This window comes from Eptatretus burgeri, chromosome 9 (assembly GCF_056783735.1).
Source record: "Eptatretus burgeri isolate ZD-2024b chromosome 9, Ebu_testis_v1, whole genome shotgun sequence".
In the NCBI taxonomy this organism is placed as follows: Eukaryota; Metazoa; Chordata; class Myxini; order Myxiniformes; family Myxinidae; genus Eptatretus; species Eptatretus burgeri.
The window spans coordinates 27,728,504-27,753,037 of NC_140969.1; the positions used below are offsets into that span (position 1 = coordinate 27,728,504).

The window sequence follows — 24,534 nt, forward strand, 5'->3', positions numbered from 1 at the left end:
CCGATGAAAACTCTGGGTTGTGAAACAAAAAATGTCAAAAAGTAGGAATGACGTCATAAAAATTGATATGACGTCATAGTGATGTATCATATGTGCGGTAATTAATCTGTTAATACCCTGTTCGATTCCCGCAAACAGAATTCAAAAAGCTTGCCAAGTTTCGGAGATATTTTTTTAGGCGATTTCCATTAGCGGAGATATTTTGACGTCATAACTTTTTTTCTCGGAGGAATTTTCAAAATCGGAGATGGTTACTGTCTGCGCAGGGTATTTTTACATATATACACCAAGTTTCAGGAAGTTTCGATGAAAACTGTCGGCTGTGAAATAAAAAAGTCCACAAGAACAACAACGTGAGTCAGACTAAGAGATCCTCCACGAGGACGTAAAAACTAATTATTTAATAGGAGTTCAGAGATAAATATATAAATTAGTGAACGCAGGAGACCGTCAGGCCCGTGGTGGGTATGAACTCCCTTTTGGGATTTTCAGTGTAACTTCAGGTTCAGGGTGCGGGAAGCTTGATCACCACGCGGTGTGAACCTCCGAAACGTCGACTCCTCACTCGGATCACGTGGTCCAACAAAGCGGGCCACGTGACGTGGGATGCCGGCGGTGGGAGGATTAACGCCTTCGGGATGTAATGTGTGACGTAAGACGTGACGTAATTCCCCCGCCTCTGAATACAACCCGTCACGAACACGCTCCACCCCCTCCCGAATCCGGATTTCCGCTTGTCAGCGAGGGCTCGGTGGTGTGCCACGGTGGAGTCTGCTTTGCTCTGGTACGGCAGGCACGGACAATGCGATGCCGATGTTTGTGTCGGTGGGATCGGGAGCCCGGCACAGGCTGATGGGTACGTATGGTACCCCCCACCCCAGGAATCCCCAGCTACCCGCAGTGCACGTCGTGGCCGAATGCCGGCAGTGGTGTAATCGTGGTGGTAGTGGTGGTGGGATTCCTCTCCAACAAGGTGTTGTTTATTGCTCTGAGGCTCCTACCGGTTCTCCTTTTGACGGCTGGAGAGGATTCCGGGTTATGAGGGTTCGATATGGTCCTGTTGGTTTGTTCCCGGTTGATGTGACATCAAGGTCTTTCTGACTTTCCCCTTTGTTATCACTTTTGAACTACTCGTACAAATATATCTTATTGAGCGAAAACCTTTGGCACACTACACATCATTCCCCCAATTAGCTCCCCTATTAACGATCACCATACTTTTAAACTTCCCCCTTCCCCCCAATTATAACTTTACTTTAAACTTTCCGAAATTATAACTTTACTTTAAACTTTCCCCCTTCCCAGAATTTCACTTTACTTTCAACTTTCCCCAATTATAACTTTACTTTAAACTTCCCCCTTCCCCTAATTATAACTTCACTTTAAACTTTCCCCAATTATAACTTTACTTTTAAACTTGCCCCTTCCCCCCAATTATAACTTTACTTAAGACTTTCCCCAATTATAACTTTACTTGAAACTTCCCCCTTCCCCCAATTATAACTTTACTTTAAACTTCCCCTTCCCCCAATTATAACTTTACTTTAAACTTCCCCCTTCCCCCAATTATAACTTTCTAATTACCTCAGTTAACTCCCACATTCCCCTGATCAACTCCCCCATTCTCCCGATCAACTCCCCCATTCTCCCGGTCCACTCCTCCATTCTTCCCATCAACTCCCCCATTCTCCCGATCCACTCCCCCATTCTCCCGATCAACTCCCCCATTCTCCCGATCAACTCCCCATTCTCCCGATAAACTCCCCCATTCTCCCGATCAACTCCCCCATTCTCCCGATCAACTCCCCCATTCTCCCGATCAACTCCCCCATTCTCCCGATCAACTCCCCCATTCTCCCGATCAACTCCCCCATTCTCCCGATAAACTCCCCCATTCTCCCGATCAACTCCCCCATTCTCCCGATCAACTCCCCATTCTCCCGATCAACTCCCCATTCTCCCGATCAACTCCCCCATTCTCCCGATCAACTCCCCCATTCTCCCGATCAACTCCCCCATTCTCCCGATAAACTCGCCCATTCTCGCGATCAACTCCCCCATTCTCCCGATCAACTCCCCCATTCTCCCGATCAACTCCCCCATTCTCCCGATCAACTCCCCCATTCTCCCGATAAACTCCCCCATTCTCCCGATCAACTCCCCATTCTCCCGATTAACTCCCCCATTCTCCCGATCAACCCCCCATTCTCCCGATCAACCCCCCCATTCTCCCGATCAACCCCCCATTCTCCCGATCAACCCCCATTCTCCCGATCAACTCCCCCATTCTCCCGATCAACTCCCCCATTCTCCCGATCAACTCCCCCATTCTCCCGATCAACTCCTCCATTCTCCCGATCAACTCCCCCATTCTCCCGATCAACTCCCCCATTCTCCCGATCAACTCCCCCATTCTCCCGATCAACTCCCCCATTCTCCCGATCAACTCCTCCATTCTCCCGATCAACTCCCCCATTCTCCCGATCAACTCCCCCATTCTCCCGATCAACTCCCCCATTCTCCCGATTAACTCCCCATTCTCCCGATCAACTCCCCCATTCTCCCGATCAACTCCCCCATTCTCCCGATCAACTCCCCCATTCTCCCGATCAACTCCCCCATTCTCCCGATCAACTCCCCCATTCTCCCGATCAACTCCCCATTCTCCCGATCAACTCCCCATTCTCCCGATCAACTCCCCCATTCTCCCGATCAACTCCCCATTCTCCCGATTAACTCCCCCATTCTCCCGATCAACTCCCCCATTCTCCCGATTAACTCCCCCATTCTCCCGATCAACCCCCCCATTCTCCCGATCAACCCCCCCATTCTCCCGATCAACCCCCCATTCTCCCGATCAACCCCCCATTCTCCCGATCAACTCCCCCATTCTCCCGATCAACTCCCCCATTCTCCCGATCAACTCCCCCATTCTCCCGATCAACTCCCCCATTCTCCCGATCAACTCCCCCATTCTCCCGATTAACTCCCCCATTCTCCCGATCAACCCCCCCCATTCTCCCGATCAACCCCCCCATTCTCCCGATCAACCCCCCATTCTCCCGATCAACTCCCCCATTCTCCCGATCAACTCCCCCATTCTCCCGATCAACTCCCCCATTCTCCCGATCAACTCCCCCATTCTCCTGATTAACTCCCCCATTCTCCCGATCAACCCCCCATTCTCCCGATCAATTCTCCCGATTAACTCCCCCATTCTCCCGATCAACTCCCCCATTCTCCCGATCAACTCCCCCATTCCCCCAAATAACCCACCTTCCCCCAAATAAACTTCCCCATTTCCCCCAATAAACTTCCCCATTCCCCTAAATTCACTTCTCCATTCCCCTAATTAGCCCCTATACTCATAAATATGTCCATTACCACGAATAACTCTCCCAATTTACCCCCCCCCCACCAATTATTTCACTGCATTCCTCCAATTCTTAACCCTCGACCTCCACGATTCTTAACCCACTCGTTCCCCCAGTTTGTTAGCCACTCGTTCCCCCACTTCATACCCCCCCCACCATTCTTCAACTCTTGATCCCCTTCCCCAAATTCTTGGCCTCAGTAAAGGTAATTGCTGGTTTATTATCTCACAATCATCAGTTCTGATTTCTTGATTTTTACCGAGCAAAGGTGAACGTGATCTTTTTGATCTTCATCATATAAGTTTCAATCTGATATTCCAACCCTCAGTCCTCATTGTATTCTTCCTCAGTGATTTTTCAATTCTTCACTGTACTTTGGAACCACAACAATGCCCTCTGTGAGCGAAGTCGTCCTTTAGTCTTTCTCTGTTAACTTTTCTTCCTTTTGTTTCTGTTTAGTTGTTTGAACCGGTTTTGGCACACAGTGAACATTTTTTAACAAGTTGGTGTTGGCTGCCCTTTCCTGACGGCTCTTCTGCGTCGCTTTAGTCACCCGGTTTCAAGGTCTCGCCATTCCACCAGTGTGGACTCGGCTTAAGATGTTCATTTAGAGTTGGACGGACTTGATGCTTAGACGATGTCGCTCTTCGATGACTGTATTTGTTTTCATGCTGGAGAAGTTTTATCGTATTCAATACATTTTAAACACAAGGACAACATTTATTCCCTTGATATGTTTTTTTTTTCCTCCAGAAGCAGATTTATTGTTTGAAGTTGACCCACCGTTGAGCATCCACTTGTATAACCTGCTTGTTCTCGTGATTGGTTACCAGGTGGAAGACAAGCAATGTGCTTTGATCGTTTGAGTCTTTCTCGATCTTCTTGCTCCTTCCCATTTTTCGGTTCAATACGAGTCACCTCAATACGATACGATGATTTTTTTTTAATTTTTTAAGTGATTCTTCACCATTATACCTGGTGTTGGCTTAATGGTTAGGGTGGTGTGCTATGGATCCCGCTCAGCTGTTGAATTAATACCAGGTGAGGTTGACTGCCTGTCATCCTTCCGAGGTCGGCAAAATGAGTACCAGCTTGCTGGTATCCTGTGTCGGAGTGGCGACCCGTCCAGGATTGTACCAACTAGCCAAGGAGGCTGCTTAGGCATCACCAACGCTCTGCACAGAGTATGGTCCCAATCTCCTCTCTCCTGTTTTACCATTGAGAGATGGGTCCAAAAATAAAAACATATCCTGATATTTCAAAAACTTGTGGTCGAGTTATGATAAAACTTGGTGGATGAGTTGGTTAAGTGACAAGAACAAGCGGATTAGATTTTGCTTCAGATCTGGATCCAGATCTGACCGAGGTATGTGTTCTACCGAGTGCCTGTTCTCGTTTCCTCTTTGCAAGTCTACGTATGTCATTGCTGGTATTGAAATAGCACTGTTGCTCAATTCTTGTTGTTGACGAAAATAAAATGTAATTTTTTTTGTTGCTTCATTTTTTATTTTTATTAAGACCTTTACAAAGTCGAGGCTCATGGAAAAGCTTGGCCATATCCATTCTGACTTGTCCACATCCATTGTGTTGATGTACTCTTTTTAAAGGTGCTCATCATGTGCATTTATTTAGTTCATTGCGAGTTCCACCATTCTGTTTCTGTTCTATTGCCGTTTACAAAAAATATTGTCTTCATTTTATTTCTTTACCTTTACCCACTTTTTCATTGTCAGCCATGGTGATGTGGTATTTTGGGGGATTAGTATTTGTAAACCCCTCAACCTGGTTCACTTCATCATCATGACCTGTTGTTGGGATGGTCGTCATGACCTGTTATTGGGATGGTCGGCATGACTCGTTACTAAATTGCAAATACAATTTATTTCAGATGATATTTGTTCGTTATTTATTACCAATCATTATGCCCAAGTCAGGAATCTAACTACACTCAGTTTTCTTCCTCATTGCTGCTTTTAGAGAACATGGAAAAGTTTTTTTTTTTAGCTTCAATACATTTTCCCCTTGCTGTCCTGCTTCATAAAGTCAAATTTTATCCCACTAACAAATAACCCGTCCTTATGGATGGGTTCATTAAAACACACACACACACACACACACACACACACACACACACACACACACACACACACACACACACACACACACACACACACACACACACACACACACACACACACACACACACACACACACACTTTATGATGCACAAAGGCAGGGAAGGGGTAGATATATTTAAATTGAAACTAGATGGGTACATGGATCCATTGGGGATATTTGTTGGACTTGGAGGTAACTTGTTTGTGGATGGGTGATGGATACTGAGGTTGGCGCAGCACAGGTGTGAAGGGCCGAATGGCTTCCTCCTGCACCACTGTCTATTTTGTGAATACTCCACCCCCTGCTGTGACATCCCTCATCGTTAAGACAGGCAGGCTGCAGCCTCTTCCCTCTCTCAGACCTTCACAAAATCACGTGCGTCCGGAGCATTCAGGCTTTACACCAAAGAGGTCAACGATTGACCGTATCCTTGCTCTTCGTGTCCTCACCGAACGCAGACGAGAGTTTCGGCAGGGGCTGCTTGCAGCCTATGTTGATCTCTGTAAAGTGTTCGATTCAGTGAATCGGGATGTCCTCTGGAGGATTCTTGGTCTTCGTGGGGTGCCACCAAAACTGATCGATCTGATGTCTGAACTCTACTCTGGTACTGAGAGTGCTGTGAAGTGTGGTGGTACCATCTCTGACTTATTTCCAGTTGTTACTGGAGTTCGTCAGGGGTGTGTACTGGCCCACACACTTTTCAGCACTTGTATGGACTGGATTTTAGGGAGGATGTCGGAGAGATAAAGCTGCGGTGCATCGTTTGGGAATGTCAAGATCTCGGACCTTGATTTTGCAGATGATGCAGTCATCTTTGCGGAGACTTTAGATATCCTTTTGGTGGCCCTCGAGGTGCTGAATGAGGAGTCGGAGCCGCTGGGATTACGGGTTTCTTGGGTCAAAACTAAGATCCAGGCTTTCGGTGACATCTTGGATGCTGCTGTCCTGTCTGTGTCTGTTTGTGGCGAGGATGTTGAGGTCGTGGAGAGATTCACTTACCTTGGCAGTGATGTTCATGTCTCTGCAGGCTGCGAGTCAGATGTCAATAGACGTCTGGGTCGGGCCTGGGGAGTCATGGATTCACTGGATCATGGGGTGTGGCACTGCCGGTACCTGTGCGGGAGGACAAAAGTCCGAGTCTTCAGGTCCTTGGTACTTCCAGTCTTGCTCTATGGATGCGAGACTTGGACTCTGACCAAGGATCTGAGATGGAGACTTAATTCCTTTGGTACCAGGTCTCTTTGGAGAATCCTTGGCTATCGCTGGTCGGATTTTGTGTCCAACGAGCGGTTGCTGAGAGAGACTCGGATGAGATTTGTTACCTGCATCGTCCGTAAGCGTCAGTTGCGGCTGTATGGACATGTGGCTCGTTTTCCTGACGCTGATCCTGCTCACCAGATTCTCTCAGCGAGGGAGTCTCATGAGTGGAAGAGGCCAGTGGGCCGATTACATGCCTCGTGGTTGCAGCAGGTTGACCATCATCTCAAGGAGATGGGGATGGGCCTGGCATCTGCCTGGGGGATGGCCATACGGAGGCCCCTGGAGTACCGGCGGAAAGTGGACGCAGCGACGTGCTGTTCTGGCACATGCTCCCATACCTGACCCTGTTTGTTTGTTTGTTTGTTTATGAGCAGGATATCTCAAAAAGTTATGGATGGATTTGGACGAAATTTGGTGTACGGGTTGGGCGTGTGACAAGGACCAAGTATTTTGATTTTGGTGAGGATCCGGATCCAGATACGAGATTTTAAAAAAGTAATTCTTCACCATCAAATGGAAGACCAAACACTGCATCACAATAGAGTCCTCAGAAGGAACCCAGATAAGTAAAGAGCAAAGATGAAGTCATCAGGAGGGACCTAGATAGGATTCGGGTTTCAGCTGTTGCTAGTCTTCCCTCAAACCCATCCAAAGTCAGGGTGGCTGACTTGGGATTTTAGAGTCCTGAGTTTGAGCCCTGCTGTCCACTGAATTAACACCAGGTGGGGTTGACACAGCCTGTCATCCTTCTGAGGTTGGCAAAATGAGTACCAGTGTACTGGTAAGAGGGGCACAGCATCACCAGCATAATCGCGCCCCAACAAAATGATAGCTACCTGGCAGCCAAGCTGCTACACGTAAGAAGAAGAAACTCGCCCACCCAAGTGCAGCCAAGGGAGTCTTACAGAAAACTTTCTGCAATAATTAACTTCTCCCTAAACAGTGAGAGATGCCAATTGAGAGATGGGGCCAAAAATGATATATCGCATGATATCTCAAAATGTTGTGGACGGATTATGACAAAACGAAGTGGATGAGTTGGGTCGTTGACAAGAACAAGGCGATTAGATTTTGGTGAAGGTGTGGCTCCAGATCCGGAATTTCAGTGGGATGCAAAACAATCTGTTCAGCCTGGTGGAGGTATGCACTCCACTGAGTGCCATTCTAGTTCTGGTTTGAATTTGGAATGGTAATTTGTGAACACCCTGTATATCTGCTTGCGTAATAAATATTTGGCTTAATAGGTCCTTTCTTGCATGAATCTCCTCATAAATGAACCGTAACTCACATCAAACAGGTCAGCATTTGGTGAGAAGCACAACCATTTAACCGTCTTCTTAAAATGTGGTTGCGCTGTGTTTAGTGTGATACAAGTGTGGTGTTCAAAACGTTGTAGGAATGAGATACTCAGATGAATGGCAATATTGTTGTATTTTTATTCTTGCATCGAGAGGGCTCACAATTCCAAAAGACTAAGCAAGGGATGCTTGCTTAATGATACGATCAAACACCATTTCCATACAACACCTTACCTGGTTGGAAAACATTGCACAGACTTGATGAGCCAAATAGCCTCCTGTGTTTCAGTTCCTTGTAAGAGAACATCCCATGCCAACATCCTCACCTTGTTTCTTTAACTCCTGGCATTGTGAGCCTTCCCGACATCCTTTAAACGTTTTCCTAGAATAAATAAATAATTTCTATACTAGTATTGCATTATAAATTGCACCAAAGATGGTGTCGTTTCCTCTTTTTGAGCCAGATAATACATTCCGGGACGGTAGGATACCCAAGAGGTACGCACACTCCCCTCTGAGCTGTCGAGCCTGAGTTTGCATCTCTGCCCAGCTATAAGTTGTCATTCTGGTGTCTCAAATACAGAGCAAGGCATCAATGTGTGCGTGTTCCCTCTGATGGATGTTAAACTGGTTGTTTGTGGACATTAAAGGACGCACGTTGTCCGTGAAGTGTGGGCGACCTATCGCCGGCACCCTGAACAATTTACAAATTCCTGCTGTAACCTACAGGGGGCACTGCATCGGTGCACAGCCATGCCCCCAGCAAATGATGCAAACCGCAGCCTTGTGCGACATACAAAAGGAAAGGAATTGAAGCATAACAAATGATCTAACGTGGCCTTCACTGTCAATGTAGATGAGAAGCCACTGCCATCAGCTATAGTTGATTTGATCATTTATTTTGGCCTCAATCACACTCAGTAACCCCTTGCTTTTTCTTTGTCTTGTTCGTCACCTTCCCCGTTCCCTTGACAGGCAATTCTAAGCCAAAGAAGCAAGACAACTGCATCGGAGTTGATTGGAGACAACGTAATCCAAGCCCTCATCAAATTGGCTTTCCATCCTCTGCCTGGCTTCGATTTCTGTTCCCTTTCTCAAACCTCCTCATCATCATCATTTAGACCTCATGTGTACACAGTTGTTATTCTGCAGAAGAGCCTGCCTCATCGGCTAGTTGCTTGACTTGTATTGAACTCGAAGGACTGAACTTTAGGGAAGTGATTCTGACCTGTGCACAGGCATGTAAGCATGGTACGAAAACAATCCACAACGGATGAGGAAGTGGATCTTGGGTCACACATGGGTAATGGTGTGACACCTTCCCTTTACGACGTGCCCGCACAGATACTTCAAACACAGATTAATCAGGGCTCAGGAAGTTTGGTTTTGAATGGTGACGTCGTACGTGATACTCACGACCGTGAACTGAAAGCTGTGGTTGCACCAAGCAAGAGAGAGCACAAAGATGACGGCGAGGATGCATTCCTGCTTGAAAATGGCAGCTGTGTCAGCCAATTCAGCGAAGAATCTGCAGAAAGTGGCAGTGAGGATGCTGGAGTGCACAAGAACAGTGAGACAGCATTCTCGATTGGACTGCAAGTGTTAGTGCCATTCTTGCTGGCGGGTTTTGGCACTGTCGCGGCAGGGATGGTCCTGGACATCGTCCAGGTGAGCCGAAACATTTATTCTATTCTCCTTGGGATTCCTTGTTTGCTTGATCCCCGATGTAATGTGCACCTTTGTGTTACTGATTTGCAATTTTCATGCCTCTGCTGATGAAGTCACTGGAGGCATTATGTTTTCGGGTTGTCCGTCCGTGACAGATTTGCGTTACCGCGATAACCTAAAAACGGCTGAAGGGATCAAACTCAAACTTGGTACAAGTATGTATAATGATGTTAAGAGGTGTAAAGTCAGAGGTAAAAATTCAGTTACCACGCTAACTTGTGAACCAGTGATGGGATTTTGACCAAACTTGTTGTAAGTATGCAGCATGATGCAGCAAGTATACGATGTAAGTATACAGCGAGTATAAGATGAACTGATTAGATTTTGGCATCAAGTGGTCAAATGTCAGAGGTCATGTTAGGTAAAAACGTGATGTTTGAGAACAACTGAAAGGATTTAAATCAAACTTGGTGCAAGTCTTATAATGATGTAATAATGTGGGCCGAGGCATATCGGTCGACGTCACGACATCAAATTACGTCTCGAAGTACTACACAATAACACCGATATATTGAAAGAGTTTTTAAGAATGAATGTTTCACCGGAGAGGGGTAAAACGACTTTCAGGCCACCCTGTACATCTCTTAAAGTAGAGCGAAGTTCTCTACTCTTATCTTTCTGACCATCCCACCCATCCTTTCAAATGAAATCGGTTTAAGTTGTTCTGCCGCCATGGAAGTCAGATGTTTCAACATGAGATTACGTTTTCCTTGTGAGACTTCACTCTTCAGCAGTATTATCACAGCAAAAACAAGCCTGCTGTTGGCTTAACGGTTCAGGTGGCTGGCTTGAGATCATAGGGTCTTGAGTTCGAGCCTCTGCCATGCCGTTGAAATAACAACAGGTGGGTTGACTGAGCCCGTCATCCTGCAGAGGTCAGCAAAATGAGTACCAGTTTACTGGTGACGGGGCACTGCCATGCTTCCAGAAATGATGCAGCCACAGGCTGCATATGAAACATCAACAGAGCAAAAACAAGAAGCGAAGAGTGGTATCTTGACAGAGACGTTGAGAATAATGCTTTCGCCCTCCACCTGCGCTTAAAAACGATCGGTTTGAAACACACCTGAATGTGGAGAGGGTTTTTATTTGCCTTTTCCCAAAACAAAATGATCCTGATGTTATAATGTGGATGTTGCCATTTAAAATTTTGCCATTTTTGGATTTTCTGGAAAATATAGGTTTTGCTGTCATTGGGACTTAACTTTATACTAAACCTGCAATTGATTCGTGTCATCGACCTCCGACAGAGGTGCAGTCTTTGACATTTCTTGACTGTGTCTTTAGCCACAACCTCTCTTAGGCCACTATTTCCTCATTCGTATGGTGAACTGTCCTGTGCCGAACCAGATAAACTGCCACCTTCGTGCACCTAAATGTCCCTTTCTGCAATTAAACCCTGCCTTCAACAAGTCTACTGTGCTGACACGATGGCCTTGAGGTACGTGCACACGCCTCCAAGCTGCCTAGCCTGCGCTTGAATCCCGACCCAGCCGTAAACTGTCATCCTGGTGTTTCACAGGGAGGGTGATCAATCGATGAGTGTGAGGTCTTTCGGATGGACGTTAAACGGCTGTCCTGTCTGCCAACATTAGATGGTGGACGTTAAAGATCCCACGGTGTCCTTTTGCGAAGAGTAGGCGAGATTTCTCCGGCACCCTGAACAAATTACAAATTCCTGTCTGAACCTACAGAAGGCACTGCATCGGCGGCAGTCATGCCTTCAGCCAATGATGCCAGCCCGCAGTCTTGTGGTGCATATGAGAGAAGAACCGGTCTCGTGTAGTGGCCCTGCTGGATGCTTTCCTTATCTGATTCCAGTGGGTCAAATTTCGTCGCATTCCCAGCCCTTTCGTTTCACTCACTGACGAAGATGAGGTCGATTCAGCAAAGCCCACTGTTTTGACTCTCTTCGAAGATCGAAGAGTTGCTGGCATTTCTGGAAGAGGAGAATACACAGGCTAAAGTAGCATCAAATTTGAGGAATGGAAAAATGTTCAATCGGATGTGGGATGGTAATCCAGGGGTTATGCCAAAGCACCATTATGCCAACTTCATTTTATCGTTGTTGTGCCAAGAAAGGTCATGATAAATAGTGAAAGGTGTAATTTTTGTACAAGCAAATGAAGGACCATAATATGAACGGTTGGGGGAAGCACAAAAATCAAGTGGATACTTCAGACAACTCAATGGCACCCTTGGAAACAGACCTGAAATGGCCCGTCTTGCATACATACGGCTATATGTTCATGCCGACAAGCCTGTAGCGGTCAGCTGTGCCCATAGTTATGCCCCTTGAAATGGATTATTTTTCAAAATGTGACTGGAAGAACAACAACTTTTCTATTTGGCTTGTGCTGTTTCCCATCCTCCAGATATCCAAGTAATGGGTAAACTGGTTGTCGGTATGAGCAGTCATTTGGCAATCCAAGTGACAATGTCTACACAAAGGTTCCAGATGCTGTGGAGTTACTGAGCTACTTAAAAGACTGCATGATGTTGGACCAGACAGAGTACCCAGCAGTGAGCTGCCAGGTACCACCACCACAAAAAAAACACCTTTCAAATTCTATGAAGGCAAGTCGATCTGTCTCTGGCGAAACAGCACGAGACATGCCAGTGCTCACAAGCGGGTTATCATGTTGCCGAAGGAGGAATACGATGTTCCATTAATGATAGAAAAATCGGTGTACCTCCAGACGATTCTCAAGGAACGTAATCAGGAACTTGCAATTGTAACACATATGGAGAACCCATTGGCATGCACTTCCCAGAATTTTAAACGACAGTTGATCCAAGAATGACCAGAGCTGTCTTTTACATCATGATCAGGTATGTCGGATTCTGTGTGGTCAAGCAAGGGGTCTTTTAGGAATGCACTCATGAAAAATAAATGAATTAAATAAAAATATCAAGATGGTTTTAGAAGATGAACAAATAATTGCTGTCCAATACATCAGAAACAAGTGAAGGTAACATACGAAGGCGTGTTGAAAAGTAATGCCTCCTATTGTTTTTCTCCAAAACAGGTGAAGATATTCGAATGAAACAAACGCTGCACATTAGTTCTTCCTTTCACTGAGTGCGAAGTTTCATGATTCTTACACTAGACGTCTCAGTGCTACGTTAGTCAAGATGACACGGTAGCATGACATTGTTAGTCCTGTGAAGCACTGGAGATAAGAGTTGGGTACACCATTACTACCCTGAGAGTAAGAGACGGCCAATGGGGTAACACCATCAAATTTTCATCCCTCCATCCATCCGTTGGGTCCATACTCTGTGCAGAGCGTTGGTGCTGCCAAAACAGTCTCCTTGGCTATTGAGTAGAATCCTGGACTGGTCGCCACTCCGACACAGGATACCAGCAAGCTGGCACTCATTTCGCCGACCTCGGAAGGATGACAGGCAGAGTCAACCCCACCTGGTACTAATTCAACAGCCGAGGTGGATTTGAACTCAGGATCCGAAGATCCCAAACCCACCACCCTAACCATTAAGCCAACATCAGGCATGCAAATTTTCATCTCTTTCCCCAAATTAAGGAACACCTTCATGGAGAACACGTTTCTTCCAACGATGATGTCAAGGCCGCTCTGAAGTGCCAATAAATTCAGCAGGAGCACAGGTCTATCGTGACGGCATCACAACACCACTTGAATGTTGGTGGAAATGTGTGGACCACAGTGGTGATTATGTTGAGAAATAAATCTGCACCATGGTTGACTGGAGATTGATGTTGGTATCTCTCTTTGTTTCATTTGAATACCTTTACCTGTTTTTTGAGAAAAAGACAAGGAGGCATTATTTTTCAACACTTCCTCATAGTTCGCATGGCAGTAAGGGATCCACTTGGGAGGATGAAGCAGGTGTGCAAACTTGATGAATAGTTTTCCCATCCCACAGATATCAAACAGGGTTCAAGCCCCAAAACAAGATGCTTCTTTATTCGAGGTTTTACAATCGCATGCTACTATAGAAAACTCTCTCTTTATTTGTTGGTCTGTGGGCGACACGGAGGCACATCGTGCTGATAGATTGTAGGCAGGTGGCTGGTTCTCACCATACTTGTATCATCTTTGTATTTATAGTCCCTCCCCACTCCTCTCCCTCTCTGTGGTCGTTATTGCTCCGATCATGGAACATAAATGGGTATCTCCACTGATAAATCAATCACCTTTGTGCAAACATTTTTAGCTGTGTGCACGTGCTCGGCCCTCACATACCATTTGTACAGAATTGTCTTTTTTTTGTCTTGAATAGGATGGAGAGCATGCCCTGTGATTGGCTCACGATTCTGATTATCTCTACTATTTGTGATTGGTTAACTCCGATTCCACAAGTTGTTACCTCGTCATGTGCTGTTTTACCAAAACTGTGCACTGACTTGGGGGCTGTCTACATATGACTTGTACAGTGGGTTAAATAGACGAATGGGGGGGGGGGGCAGAGGGAATGATTTTGGAAGAGAGGAGGCAAACAAAATGGCAGTGCTGGCAGTCGGGGAATGAGGGTGATCCAAATTTTCTATTTTTGTATACCTCCTGTAATTTGTCAACCCCTCAAAGATTACAATATAACTTATTCATTTTGTATCGTAGTAAGTAATTATTTTTCCATTTATCTTTTGTCTGTTTCCTCTCCTGCTTCCTGGGTATATTGTTTGTTGATTCTATATGTTGTTGTGAAAAGCACATTCCAATGGTGCACTGCCTTTAAGATTCTGGCCAATCAATAATCATCTGATCTATCTCTCTCTCTCTGTCTCTCTGTCTCTGTCTCTCTCTCTGTCTGTCTTTGTCTTTGTCTCTTTCTCTCTCTCTTTGTTTCTCTCTCTTTGTTTCTTTCTCTTTGTTTCTATCTCTCTTTCTCTCTTTGTTTCTCTCTCTCTTTCTCTCTCTCTTTCTCTCTTTGTTTCCCTCTCTTTGTTTCTTTCTCTTTGTTTCTTTCTCTTTGTTTGTTTCTTTCTCTTTGTTTCTTTCTCTTTGTTTCTTTCTCTTTGTTTCTTTCTTTCTCTTTCTTTCTCTTTGTTTCTTTCTCTCTCTCTTTGTTTCTCTCTCTTTGTCTCTCTCTTTGTCTCTCTCTTTGTCTCTCTCTTTGTCTCTCTCTTTGTCTCTCTCTTTGTCTCTTTCTCTTTCTCTTTCTCTCTTTTTCTCTTTTTCTCTTTGTTTCTCTCTCATATTTTGTTTTGATGTACCTGGAGCTGCTTTCTCGTTGCAAAGTTTTTAAAACTCCTTTTTATTCTGATTCTGATCGACCATACTCAATTACAGAAGCAGTTTATTGGCAAGGGTTATGCTGGGTGGTTTTCCATTGCCTTCCTAACAGTAGTTGAGGCAGGAATTTTAAATTTGTTCAGGGTGCCGGCGATAACTTACCGACTCTTCGCGAAGAACGCCGTGGGATATTTAATGTCCACCAACGAATGTTGTCAGATGGGATGCCCAGTTTAACGTCCATCCGAGGGACGGCACACACATTGATGAATCACCCTGCTTGTGAAACACCGGGATGCCAGTTTATAGATGGGTCGGGATTCAAACCCAGGTGAGACGACTTCGAGGCGAGTGTGCATACCTCTTGGTCATCCTGCCAGCCCTTTTATTTCAATAATATATTGCTTTCTATCATTGTTTGTGTTATATCCCAGAGGGCATATCATATACCCTTTAACTGCTCAATCCCTCCTTGACTTATTCACTTTTCTCCACAAATTCCACAGCATTGGGATGTATTCAAAGACGTCACACAGGTATTCATTCTGGTACCTGCCCTGCTCGGCCTCAAGGGTAACTTGGAGATGACCCTCGCCTCTCGACTTTCCACTGCGGTGAGAAAAGACCCTCTGCTTTTTCTATTGATGACAGTCTGTCTCGGTTCTTCTTCACAGTTATTACGTTATAAAGAGGGAAGCATGATTCCTTGCATACGTTTAATAATAAGTTAATTCAATGTTGAGGCAACACAAGCAGAAAGGTCTGAAATCCAGGATCACTGCTCACTTCCACTCATTTATTCCTCTCTTTCCACACATGTGGGATCAATTTCCATATCCTCTTCAATCTCATTCCTCCCTCCAGATTTTCAAGATAGCTGTTCACCACCATTTCAGATTGTCCCCAATTCAAAACCATGATCTTTTTTTTACCCTCGTTAACCCCAGCCAAATCCCTCCGATATTTCCAGTTAGAGTTTCCTTCTCCATGCATGCATGTTTGAGTCCTGTTTTTGTCTGTTCTGTCCTGATCCATTCAATTTGCTCGCTCGTCCACGACCCTCGACTATATAATTATAGGATGTTTCAAAAAGAGTGATGCAACTTTAAATGTTTATTTACAAAGAAACAGAAACCTCAGGAATGTGAACCAAACATTTTTTGAAAGCTTATGACATGGTATTTTCTATCACTGATTGCTATTGCTGTAAGTTACTGCTGGAGTAAGTGAGAGCCCAAGGTCTGAAATTAGCATTTACGCAAAATCCTTGTAATTGACGTTCTCAATGTGTGCCCCTCCGCGGTTCAGACAGGCATTGATCCTGACTCCAAAGTTCTGTCCAACTTTCCTGTAGGTCTCACATGGCACTGCCTGGAGGTTGTCTGACAGCTCCTGCTTCAGATCATCCAGTGTGGCAGGGTGGTTGGTATAGACAGCCCTTGGCAGCCCCCCAGAACCAGGAATCCAGAGGGTTCAAGTCTGGGTTATGGGGTGCCCAGTCCTGAGTGGTACTCAGGGCAACGAGGCAGTTTCTGAAGAGCTGCCACAGGAGAGTGATGGTGTCACCAGCTGTATGTGAGGGTGCACCATCCTGCATAAACCAGGTCATGCTGAGCTGGTTTGGGGTGACCTTTTGGGCTAGATCATTATAGAAGTTCTGGAGCACTGCCCGATAGCGCTCACTATTGATTGTCACCGTCTTGCTGTTGTCATTGTCAAACCAGTAAGGCCCTAGCGTTCCCCATCTGGCATTGAAGGCGCAGAAGCATGTGACCTGAGGCCCTTTCAGGTACCTCTCGGTGATCTCCTCAGGTGGTTCTGCCCCCCCCCCCCATAAAATGTTGCAGTGGTTGTTGATGGCATCGTTTAAGTGGAAATGGGCTTTATCACTGAACCAGATCGGGTTGATCAAGTTTGGGTACCGATCCATCCTGTCACTGAGCCAATTGCACATATCAAGTCTCCTTCTCATGTCATCTTGACTCAGTTTATGCCTAATAGAGATTATGTATGGGAAAAGCTTCAGTTCCTTAGTGAGGATATGCCAGACTGATGTTGGTTTGATGCCGAGCTTCCGGGAGCGCCAGCAGTGGGACTTCTTGGGACTGTCCACTGCAGAATCCCGCACGGCGTTGATGTTGGCTTGGCTCTTGGTTACTGATGCTGGTCTGCCACTGTTGCCCTTGCTTTGGTTGTGCACTGTACCCTTGTGCTCAAGATGTTTCACAATACGTTGAATGGCACAATTTGTGGGTCCATCACATGTTCTGAGGTCGTATTCCCAGCAGAACCTTCGGCGGGTGTCCACATATGATTTTGTCTCATTCCACAGACACTAAATCAGAGCCACCACTTTGTCTTCTGCTTCACTGTCAATGGCATAGTTGAGCTACGGAGATAGAAATCCCAGGAAAGAACTATCATGATTACACCACCAAACCCTGAAAAGGAAAACGGTATAGGTCAAAAAACAAGGAAATGGCAGGAGGTCAAAGTTGTATCAATCTTTTTGAAACACCCTGTATACAAAAGAAAATGTGTTCCTTTGTACTTAAAGCGATCATGAGGAAATGTAGGATGCCGGGCTTTATTCCTGTAACTCCAGTTCCATTTCGGGTCTGATACAGGTGAAGCACACAGGCCGAACTTACTCGAGCTTGCTGTTTTTAATCCAATGTGTGTGTCTCCGCAGGCTAACATTGGATTGATGAATTCTGCATCTGAACAGTGGGCCATGGTGACTGGAAACCTCGCGCTTATTCAGGTTGATGTTTTCCCTTCCTCATTTAACCGGGGCTGTTTTCATTCTTGAACTACATTTTTCAATAGGTGGGGTGATCGGTAGTAATCTCATTCTTGGTAGGTGATAGGTAATTATTCAATGTGCATTGGTATGTTTAGAACTCATGTTCATTGGGGTTGAGATTGGAGGGAGAGCAGACTTTTGATTTTTGTGGTAAGGGTTAGGATTTTGTGGTTAAAGATGAGATTTTGTGGTTAGGGATGGAATTTGTTTTGTCGCCAGTGGGCGGGATTCGTCTTATGGCAGGGGGGTGGGATTTGTCTCGTGGCCAGGGGGCAGTATTCGTCTCATGGCCAGGGGGTGGGATTTGACTCGTGGTCGGAGGGTGGGATTTGTCTCGTGGCCAGGGGGCAGTATTCGTCTCATGGCCAGGGGGTGGGATTTGACTCGTGGTCGGAGGGCGGGATTTGACTCGTGGTCGGGGAGCAGGATTCGTTTTTGGTTGGGGGGCAGGATTTGTCTCGTGGCCAGGGGGGTGGGATTTGTCTCATGGCCTAGGGGCAGGATTCGTTTTTGGTCGGGGAGCAGGATTCGTCTTGTGGCCCGGGGGCAGGATTCATCTTGTGGCCTGGGAGCAGGATTCCTCTTGTGGCCCGGGGGCAGGATTCATCTCGTGGTGGTGGTGGGGGGGGGAGCAGGATTCATTATTGGAGCCAGGGGTGGGTTTTCGTTTTTTTTGTGGTACAAATTAGTCTTGTTTTAGTAATATTTGTAAGTGATGTCATTGGTATCATTTGGTCCAACGGCTGTAAGGACCATTGCATCTTTAGTCTTTAACAATATCTACCCTCGTATTGTTTGAAAGTTTTATTCTGATCATCTTCCTCATTCATAAACCTTGTCTGCTCGTGCTGTTGCACTGCAGGTTCAGGCGACAGTAGTCGGTTTTCTGGCTGCTGTTTTTGCTGTCATCATGGGATGGATCCCAGAGGGACACTTTGACCTGAACCAGGCTCTAATGCTTTGTGCTTCGAGCGTTGCCACAGCGTTTATCGCCTCCTTCGTTCTCGGTATGGGAATTGCTCCAAATGCTTCCTATCTGTGTTTATTAGTAGTTTAGTGATGACTTAAGCTTTTTCTAATGACGTCTTTCTGAAAAAGCTAATGGGTGTTAGCATCAGAAATACAAGCTGTTTGCACATGACCCTGGTCTATCGTTTCTTTGCGAGTTTTTCATATCCTCTAAGTTTACTTCACATGTTGTCACAGCCAGGATATCAGTTTGATAGTTACGTGTGGAGGCAAATTGTCGATGTTGTCATGAATTGGATTTAAGAGATGTGGCAAAGTTTGCTCATAGTTTTCATTTGGTAACGGAGAAAGGAATGTTTGAGAGTGATCAGAATGTGGTGGTGGTGGTGGTGGTGGTGGTGATGGTAGTAGTAGGGAGTGGAGACGGTGCTTTAATTTATCATGTTTGAAGCAGGCATCATCATGGTCGGAGTCATCATGTGTTCAAAGAGGTTGGGCATAAACCCTGACAATGTGGCGACTCCCATCGCTGCAAGCCTGGGAGACCTCATCACCTTGTCATTGCTGGCTGGTATCAGCTCTGGCCTGCATCTTGAAATGTGTACGTTGGGGAACTTGGGTGGCTGACTGAAGGCTGCCTTGCTTGGTTACTGGTATTCGTTTTTGGAAGCTGTTCGCGCTGCGAGTCGTGAAACAAATTGTTTGGTGCGGTTGGAATTGGCCAGGTGTCTGTGACCCGTGCATGCTCTTTTTGCATGTGTATACATACGCGTGTGACTTGCAAATTGTACATTGTTAATGGTCAGATTGTCATGCATGGCATTAACTTAACTTACCTTACCTTACCGAGTGGTGACATTTACGGCATGCATGGAATTTCATGCAATTTCCCCCGTGGTCTTTTTGCAGCTCATAGTCAGGTCGCATCTCCGCTCGTGTGTGGTTTCTTCGTTACTTTGACGCCCCTGTGGGTGGTGGTGGCATGGAGGAACCCTCAGACTCTTAAAGTTCTCTCCACTGGTTGGGAGCCAGTAATTGTTGCCATGTGCATCAGCAGGTAAGGACCACTTGGATTATACCAAGGATTCATTGCATGTATTTGTGCAAGTACCCCATGAAGTACTCCATTGCTGTTGCTTGTTGCGAGGGAAACCATAAGAAATGTATAATAATCACCTTGTGTATGTTATAAACCTTGCTTTAAAATGCAGATTCATAGGTTTCTTTGATTAATTCACTTTCTTCATTACCACCACTCATCTTTGAATGGTATGCTCTCATCCTGACTCCATTCCCCAGCATTGGTGGTTTGATTCTGGATAAGACGGTTTCTGATCCAAACTTTGCTGGAATGGCTGTGTTCACACCAGTCATCAATGGTATGGCAAATAATTTGGCAAGTGTTGTGTAATAGCAGAGAGAAAACTGCATTATCACACACAGTGTGCTAGAAATTCTCGAGGACGATGACGGAGAGCCAATCAAAATGTGTAACGTGTTTCATGGCTCGGATTTCACCTGGTACACAATGGAATGTGGAATATTCTAGTCTGCAGTGTGTTTCAGGTTTATTATTACATTTCAGACTTTGAGCTTGTTTCTACAGTCTAGTGTATCTTTGCAACAGGTGTGGGTGGGAACCTGGTCGCTGTACAGGCGAGCCGCATCTCCACTTTCCTGCACTTCCAGAATCTTTTGGCCAAACCTTTGCAAAGCATCCAAAGCACCTGCCCCACACCTTGCCGTACCTTTTGCTCCTCTGGTTGGTTTATTTGTTTTTCTTTTTTTTAACAGTACACGATGTGCACATGTATCTTTTATCCTTTAACCTTTCTTGACAGGCAGGATGTTTAATTATGTGCTCCATTTTTCAAAAATATTTTCATTGTGACTCCTTTGTTCCTCGCTTCTCATGTCTATGAAACTGCCTTCCAGAAGCTGTTCTTTCCCAATCTTCCGTCTTGGGTTTCCAGCAAGCATTGTACCACCCCCCATCTTGACCCATGATTTTCATTACCCCCATTAACCCTTCCTAACTCAACCCTCATACATCTTGATTACAGTGTTCTCTCTTTCTCTCTTTCTCTCTTTCTCTCTTTCTCTCTTTCTCTCTTTCTCTCTTTCTCTCTTTCTCTCTTTCTCTCTTTCTCTCTTTCTCTCTTTCTCTCTTTCTCTCTTTCTCTCTTTCTCTCTTTCTCTCTTTCTCTCTTTCTTTCTCTCTTTCTCCTGTCCATTTATTCCTTTCCTGGTTGTGCGTAGTTGTTGCTCCACTCCCCCACTGTCAATTTAAACTTCAACTTCTCTGAGTCTTGCTGTTGTTGAGGAAAAAAAAGTGGCAATTTATTAATTCTGTCTGCAAACATGACAGATTTTATACCTCCCATTACCCTTCAGAGAATCAGATGCACTTCAATCTTAACTTTTAATGATGAATTAAATTAAATCCAAAAGAGTTGATACAATAACACGTATCATGACAGCATGCCAAATTACATCGTAAAATAAAAAAAATTACGATTAATCATAAGAAATCGGAATACACTACAACAAAAATATGACAAAACTAGAACGGCACTCGGTGGAGTGCATACCTCTGGCCAGGCTGAACAGATTGTCTTGTATCCCACTGATGGGCTGGATCTGCATCCGGACATGAACCAAAATCGAATCTGCTTGTTCTTGTCACCTAACCAACTCGTCCACCTGGTTTGGTCATAACTCGTCCACAACTTGTTGAAATATTGTGCTCTACTTGTATATTGTTTTTGACCCCATCTCTCAATGATGAAGAATCGCTTGAAAAATAAATAAAAAAAATTAAAAACCTCTCATATCCAGATTGGGATTTCACCAAAATCTAATCAATTCGTCCTTGTTACACACCAACCTCCATCCACAACGTTTTGAGATATCTTACTCACAGACAAGCAAACAGATAAGTGTGACAACATAACCTCCGTCCACCTTCGGTGGCGAAGGTAACTACTAGAGTTATATAATATTGTTGTGGAAATGGCTCCTCGGGGTTAACATTGCTTCGTATTGTTTAATTAGCTCCTTAATGAAAGTAATAATACAAGCGTGAAGTAATTAATTGTGACGAGCCAAACCCACGCTCAGCGCGAAGTTTCTAAAGTGGGGGTTCGTTAGGACGTCAATATATCCCGTGTTCACAATGTGATTTATAGAATTTCTTTAGATACAATGTTTCTTGTTACATTTTCTGTGTCAAATGCACCTTGTGAGGTAGTCAGCATGTGCAGAAGAGGGTTTTACATTGCAGACGCTGTTTTCTCGGAGTGGCGTTACGCCTCTCAGCGGTGACGGTGTGTCGCCGACAGACGTAATGACGTCGGTGAATGACCGATGATGTCATGACGTCATTACGCCTCTCAGCGGTGATGTCACACGTCACCATGCAAACGAATGTAAAAATTAGAAAAGTGCCAAAAATTCCCAAACCTGTCCATCTGGCACGATCTCACATAGCATGTGCTGTACATTAGACCACGGAGAACCCGCATGCCGAAAGTGGCGACAATCCGTCTGGCAGTTTCGGAGGAGACACGTCCACAAAATATGGCTTAGCGTATTAATATAATAATATTAGACATGCGTCGCTTATGATAGATGACGTCTACCCCTCCTAATGTGCATATCTGAAAACCGCCATCCTTCTGAACCCCTTTTTAATGTTTTTACCCCACGCACCAAAGCAAAAAAGCAGGGTTAAGCAATTTGTTCACATGCATCCGTCCTGTCTGTCTGTCTGTCTCGCTGTGTTATTAGTTTATGATCGCTATTTCATGATCGAGGAACAATGTATTTAAATTGAATGTTATATTTTGAACATGAATAGGAAGACAAGTCTTTCCTTTTACCGTACTTTGGCTCTGAATTTGTCCCGAGATGAGTGCGTCTCTGCACACATGCGCAGAGACGAGCGAGGCAATGTTTTTTTTATTCTATCTGCGTGTCTGGAAGTCAAACCAAATTGAAAATCATTCCATATCGGAAAGTTACTGTTTATAAGGACATTATGAGGGACATAAACAACAGGCACGAAGAACTAATGTTACATGTTAGATCGGGTGGTGTAATAGACACTATGTAAAATTGTAGTAAAACTCGGAATTTATTTATTTATTCGCCTTACCTCTTTAAACCGTTATATAAATTGAATTATATGCAGTATTCGAGCACTGTGCAACACAAATCGCCTTCTAAATACTTACAAGAACGTCTAGTTTTGCAGTACTTGGACATGTTCTATAGGGTGATGTATAAGACTGGTTCAATCGTGTTAAGCTTCCGGATTTTTATGAACCGATCTTCAAAATCATTATTGTATTAAAATTGAAGTATATACCCAATCACTGCGTGTGGTATTGTGTTCTATGAACTCTCTAGCTACCTCTGTAATGTCCTTTTTCATGTCCTGCCGGACGCTGCCTGCGATATTCAGTCTTGTCTGCCTGTATCTATTGTTTTCTCTATCGTGGTGTGATTGTAGGCCCAGGCGAAGGCATAGATAATTAAGGTTCCTGTTTGTCATTGGTACTGTGGGCGCATATGACAATTCGGGGTAAGGGGGTTGTTGGTTGCATCATTTATTTGTGTATTTCTTCTTTCTATATATTCTTTCCCTGTCACCATCATTATTGTGAATAAATATACCTCGTCTCTTGGTGAATGCGGATCGTTGTGATCTCATTGGTAATTATGGAGTACATTGAGGGTTACTTGGCTGCGGCAATTTACGCCACACATCTCTAGCTTCGCTCAGTCTAATTAGAGACGAGACGTGTGGTACTAATTAACGTAGTGCTCGGCTGATTCGGTGGTCTCAACCGCACGGTATCATGACAGTGGGCACATGATCCAGCCAGGGCCACTTCATCGGTTGACCGTTACGGTCACGTTTAGGTGACTCGCCGCACTCGTGCCAGGCAACAGGAATAACCCGTGTGGCGACACCAATATATTTCTATTGGAGCGAAGTAATAAAAACAATGATTTTCTTCCCTTCAAAAACACAAGGATATTACATATGACAAGGCATTATGTAAGTTTTGATAGATAGAAGAGGAATGTCAGAAGAAAAATATCTTAACAAGCATATAAAGGATAAAGAATGAGAACCAGACAACAAATGGAAGGATTGGACAACACAATAACAGGGAGAAACAGACGTCCGAACTTATTAACATCGGATTACTTTGAGCGGGCACAGTTGTGACGGCACAGCATCTCCTTTTCCTTAACGGAAAGTAGTGTAAAGCACCTATTAATATGATTTGAGGAATTGGGTGCAATTAAGGTTAAAAAAATACTTGCATTTCATGTCGTGCGGTTGCTCGCTCGCTCCCCTCTCCACCGGTTGCCTTTGTCACCGAAGTGCCTGCCAAACATGCACCAACAATTACATCCCGTTCAAAGTCACTCTGGTCTCTTGCGACCAAGCTGACTCTTGATACCGGACGAGCCGCAGCCCGCTTTTATATTCACATGACAGGACTGCCGGGAAGAAATTTGCATATTTCACGCGTCGATCACGTACGTGTGGCGGCCCCATACTTTGCAGATAATATGTTGTGCTGCCTGTGTGCCTTGGTATTTCTACTTTTTGTCCACAATTTGCATACTAGTATAAAAGCCCGTAAAAAAGGATGGGTTGGAATTATTTTATTCAAAATATTCAAGGAGATTGGAGGATATGTTTTGTAGCAAAAAAAAAAAACGTTATTTTAAAACAGAAATGTGAT

The 24,534-nt window shown here is 44.9% G+C and overlaps 1 protein-coding gene across 1 annotated transcript in view; it reads left to right on the forward strand.

The window, feature by feature from the left end:
* The first annotated feature begins 698 nt into the window (after window positions 1–698).
* Window positions 699–24,534, forward strand: part of SLC41A1 (solute carrier family 41 member 1) — a 33,776-nt gene continuing 9,940 nt past the window's right edge. Inside the window, exons 1-9 of the mRNA XM_085894516.1 lie at window positions 699–856; window positions 9,026–9,718; window positions 15,501–15,608; window positions 17,687–17,758; window positions 18,663–18,807; window positions 19,224–19,370; window positions 19,679–19,826; window positions 20,069–20,148; window positions 20,397–20,531. Coding sequence (XP_085750642.1) covers window positions 9,299–9,718; window positions 15,501–15,608; window positions 17,687–17,758; window positions 18,663–18,807; window positions 19,224–19,370; window positions 19,679–19,826; window positions 20,069–20,148; window positions 20,397–20,531 — 1,255 coding nt within the window. The 5' untranslated portion in view covers window positions 699–856; window positions 9,026–9,298. The remainder of the gene's footprint in view (window positions 857–9,025; window positions 9,719–15,500; window positions 15,609–17,686; window positions 17,759–18,662; window positions 18,808–19,223; window positions 19,371–19,678; window positions 19,827–20,068; window positions 20,149–20,396; window positions 20,532–24,534) is intronic.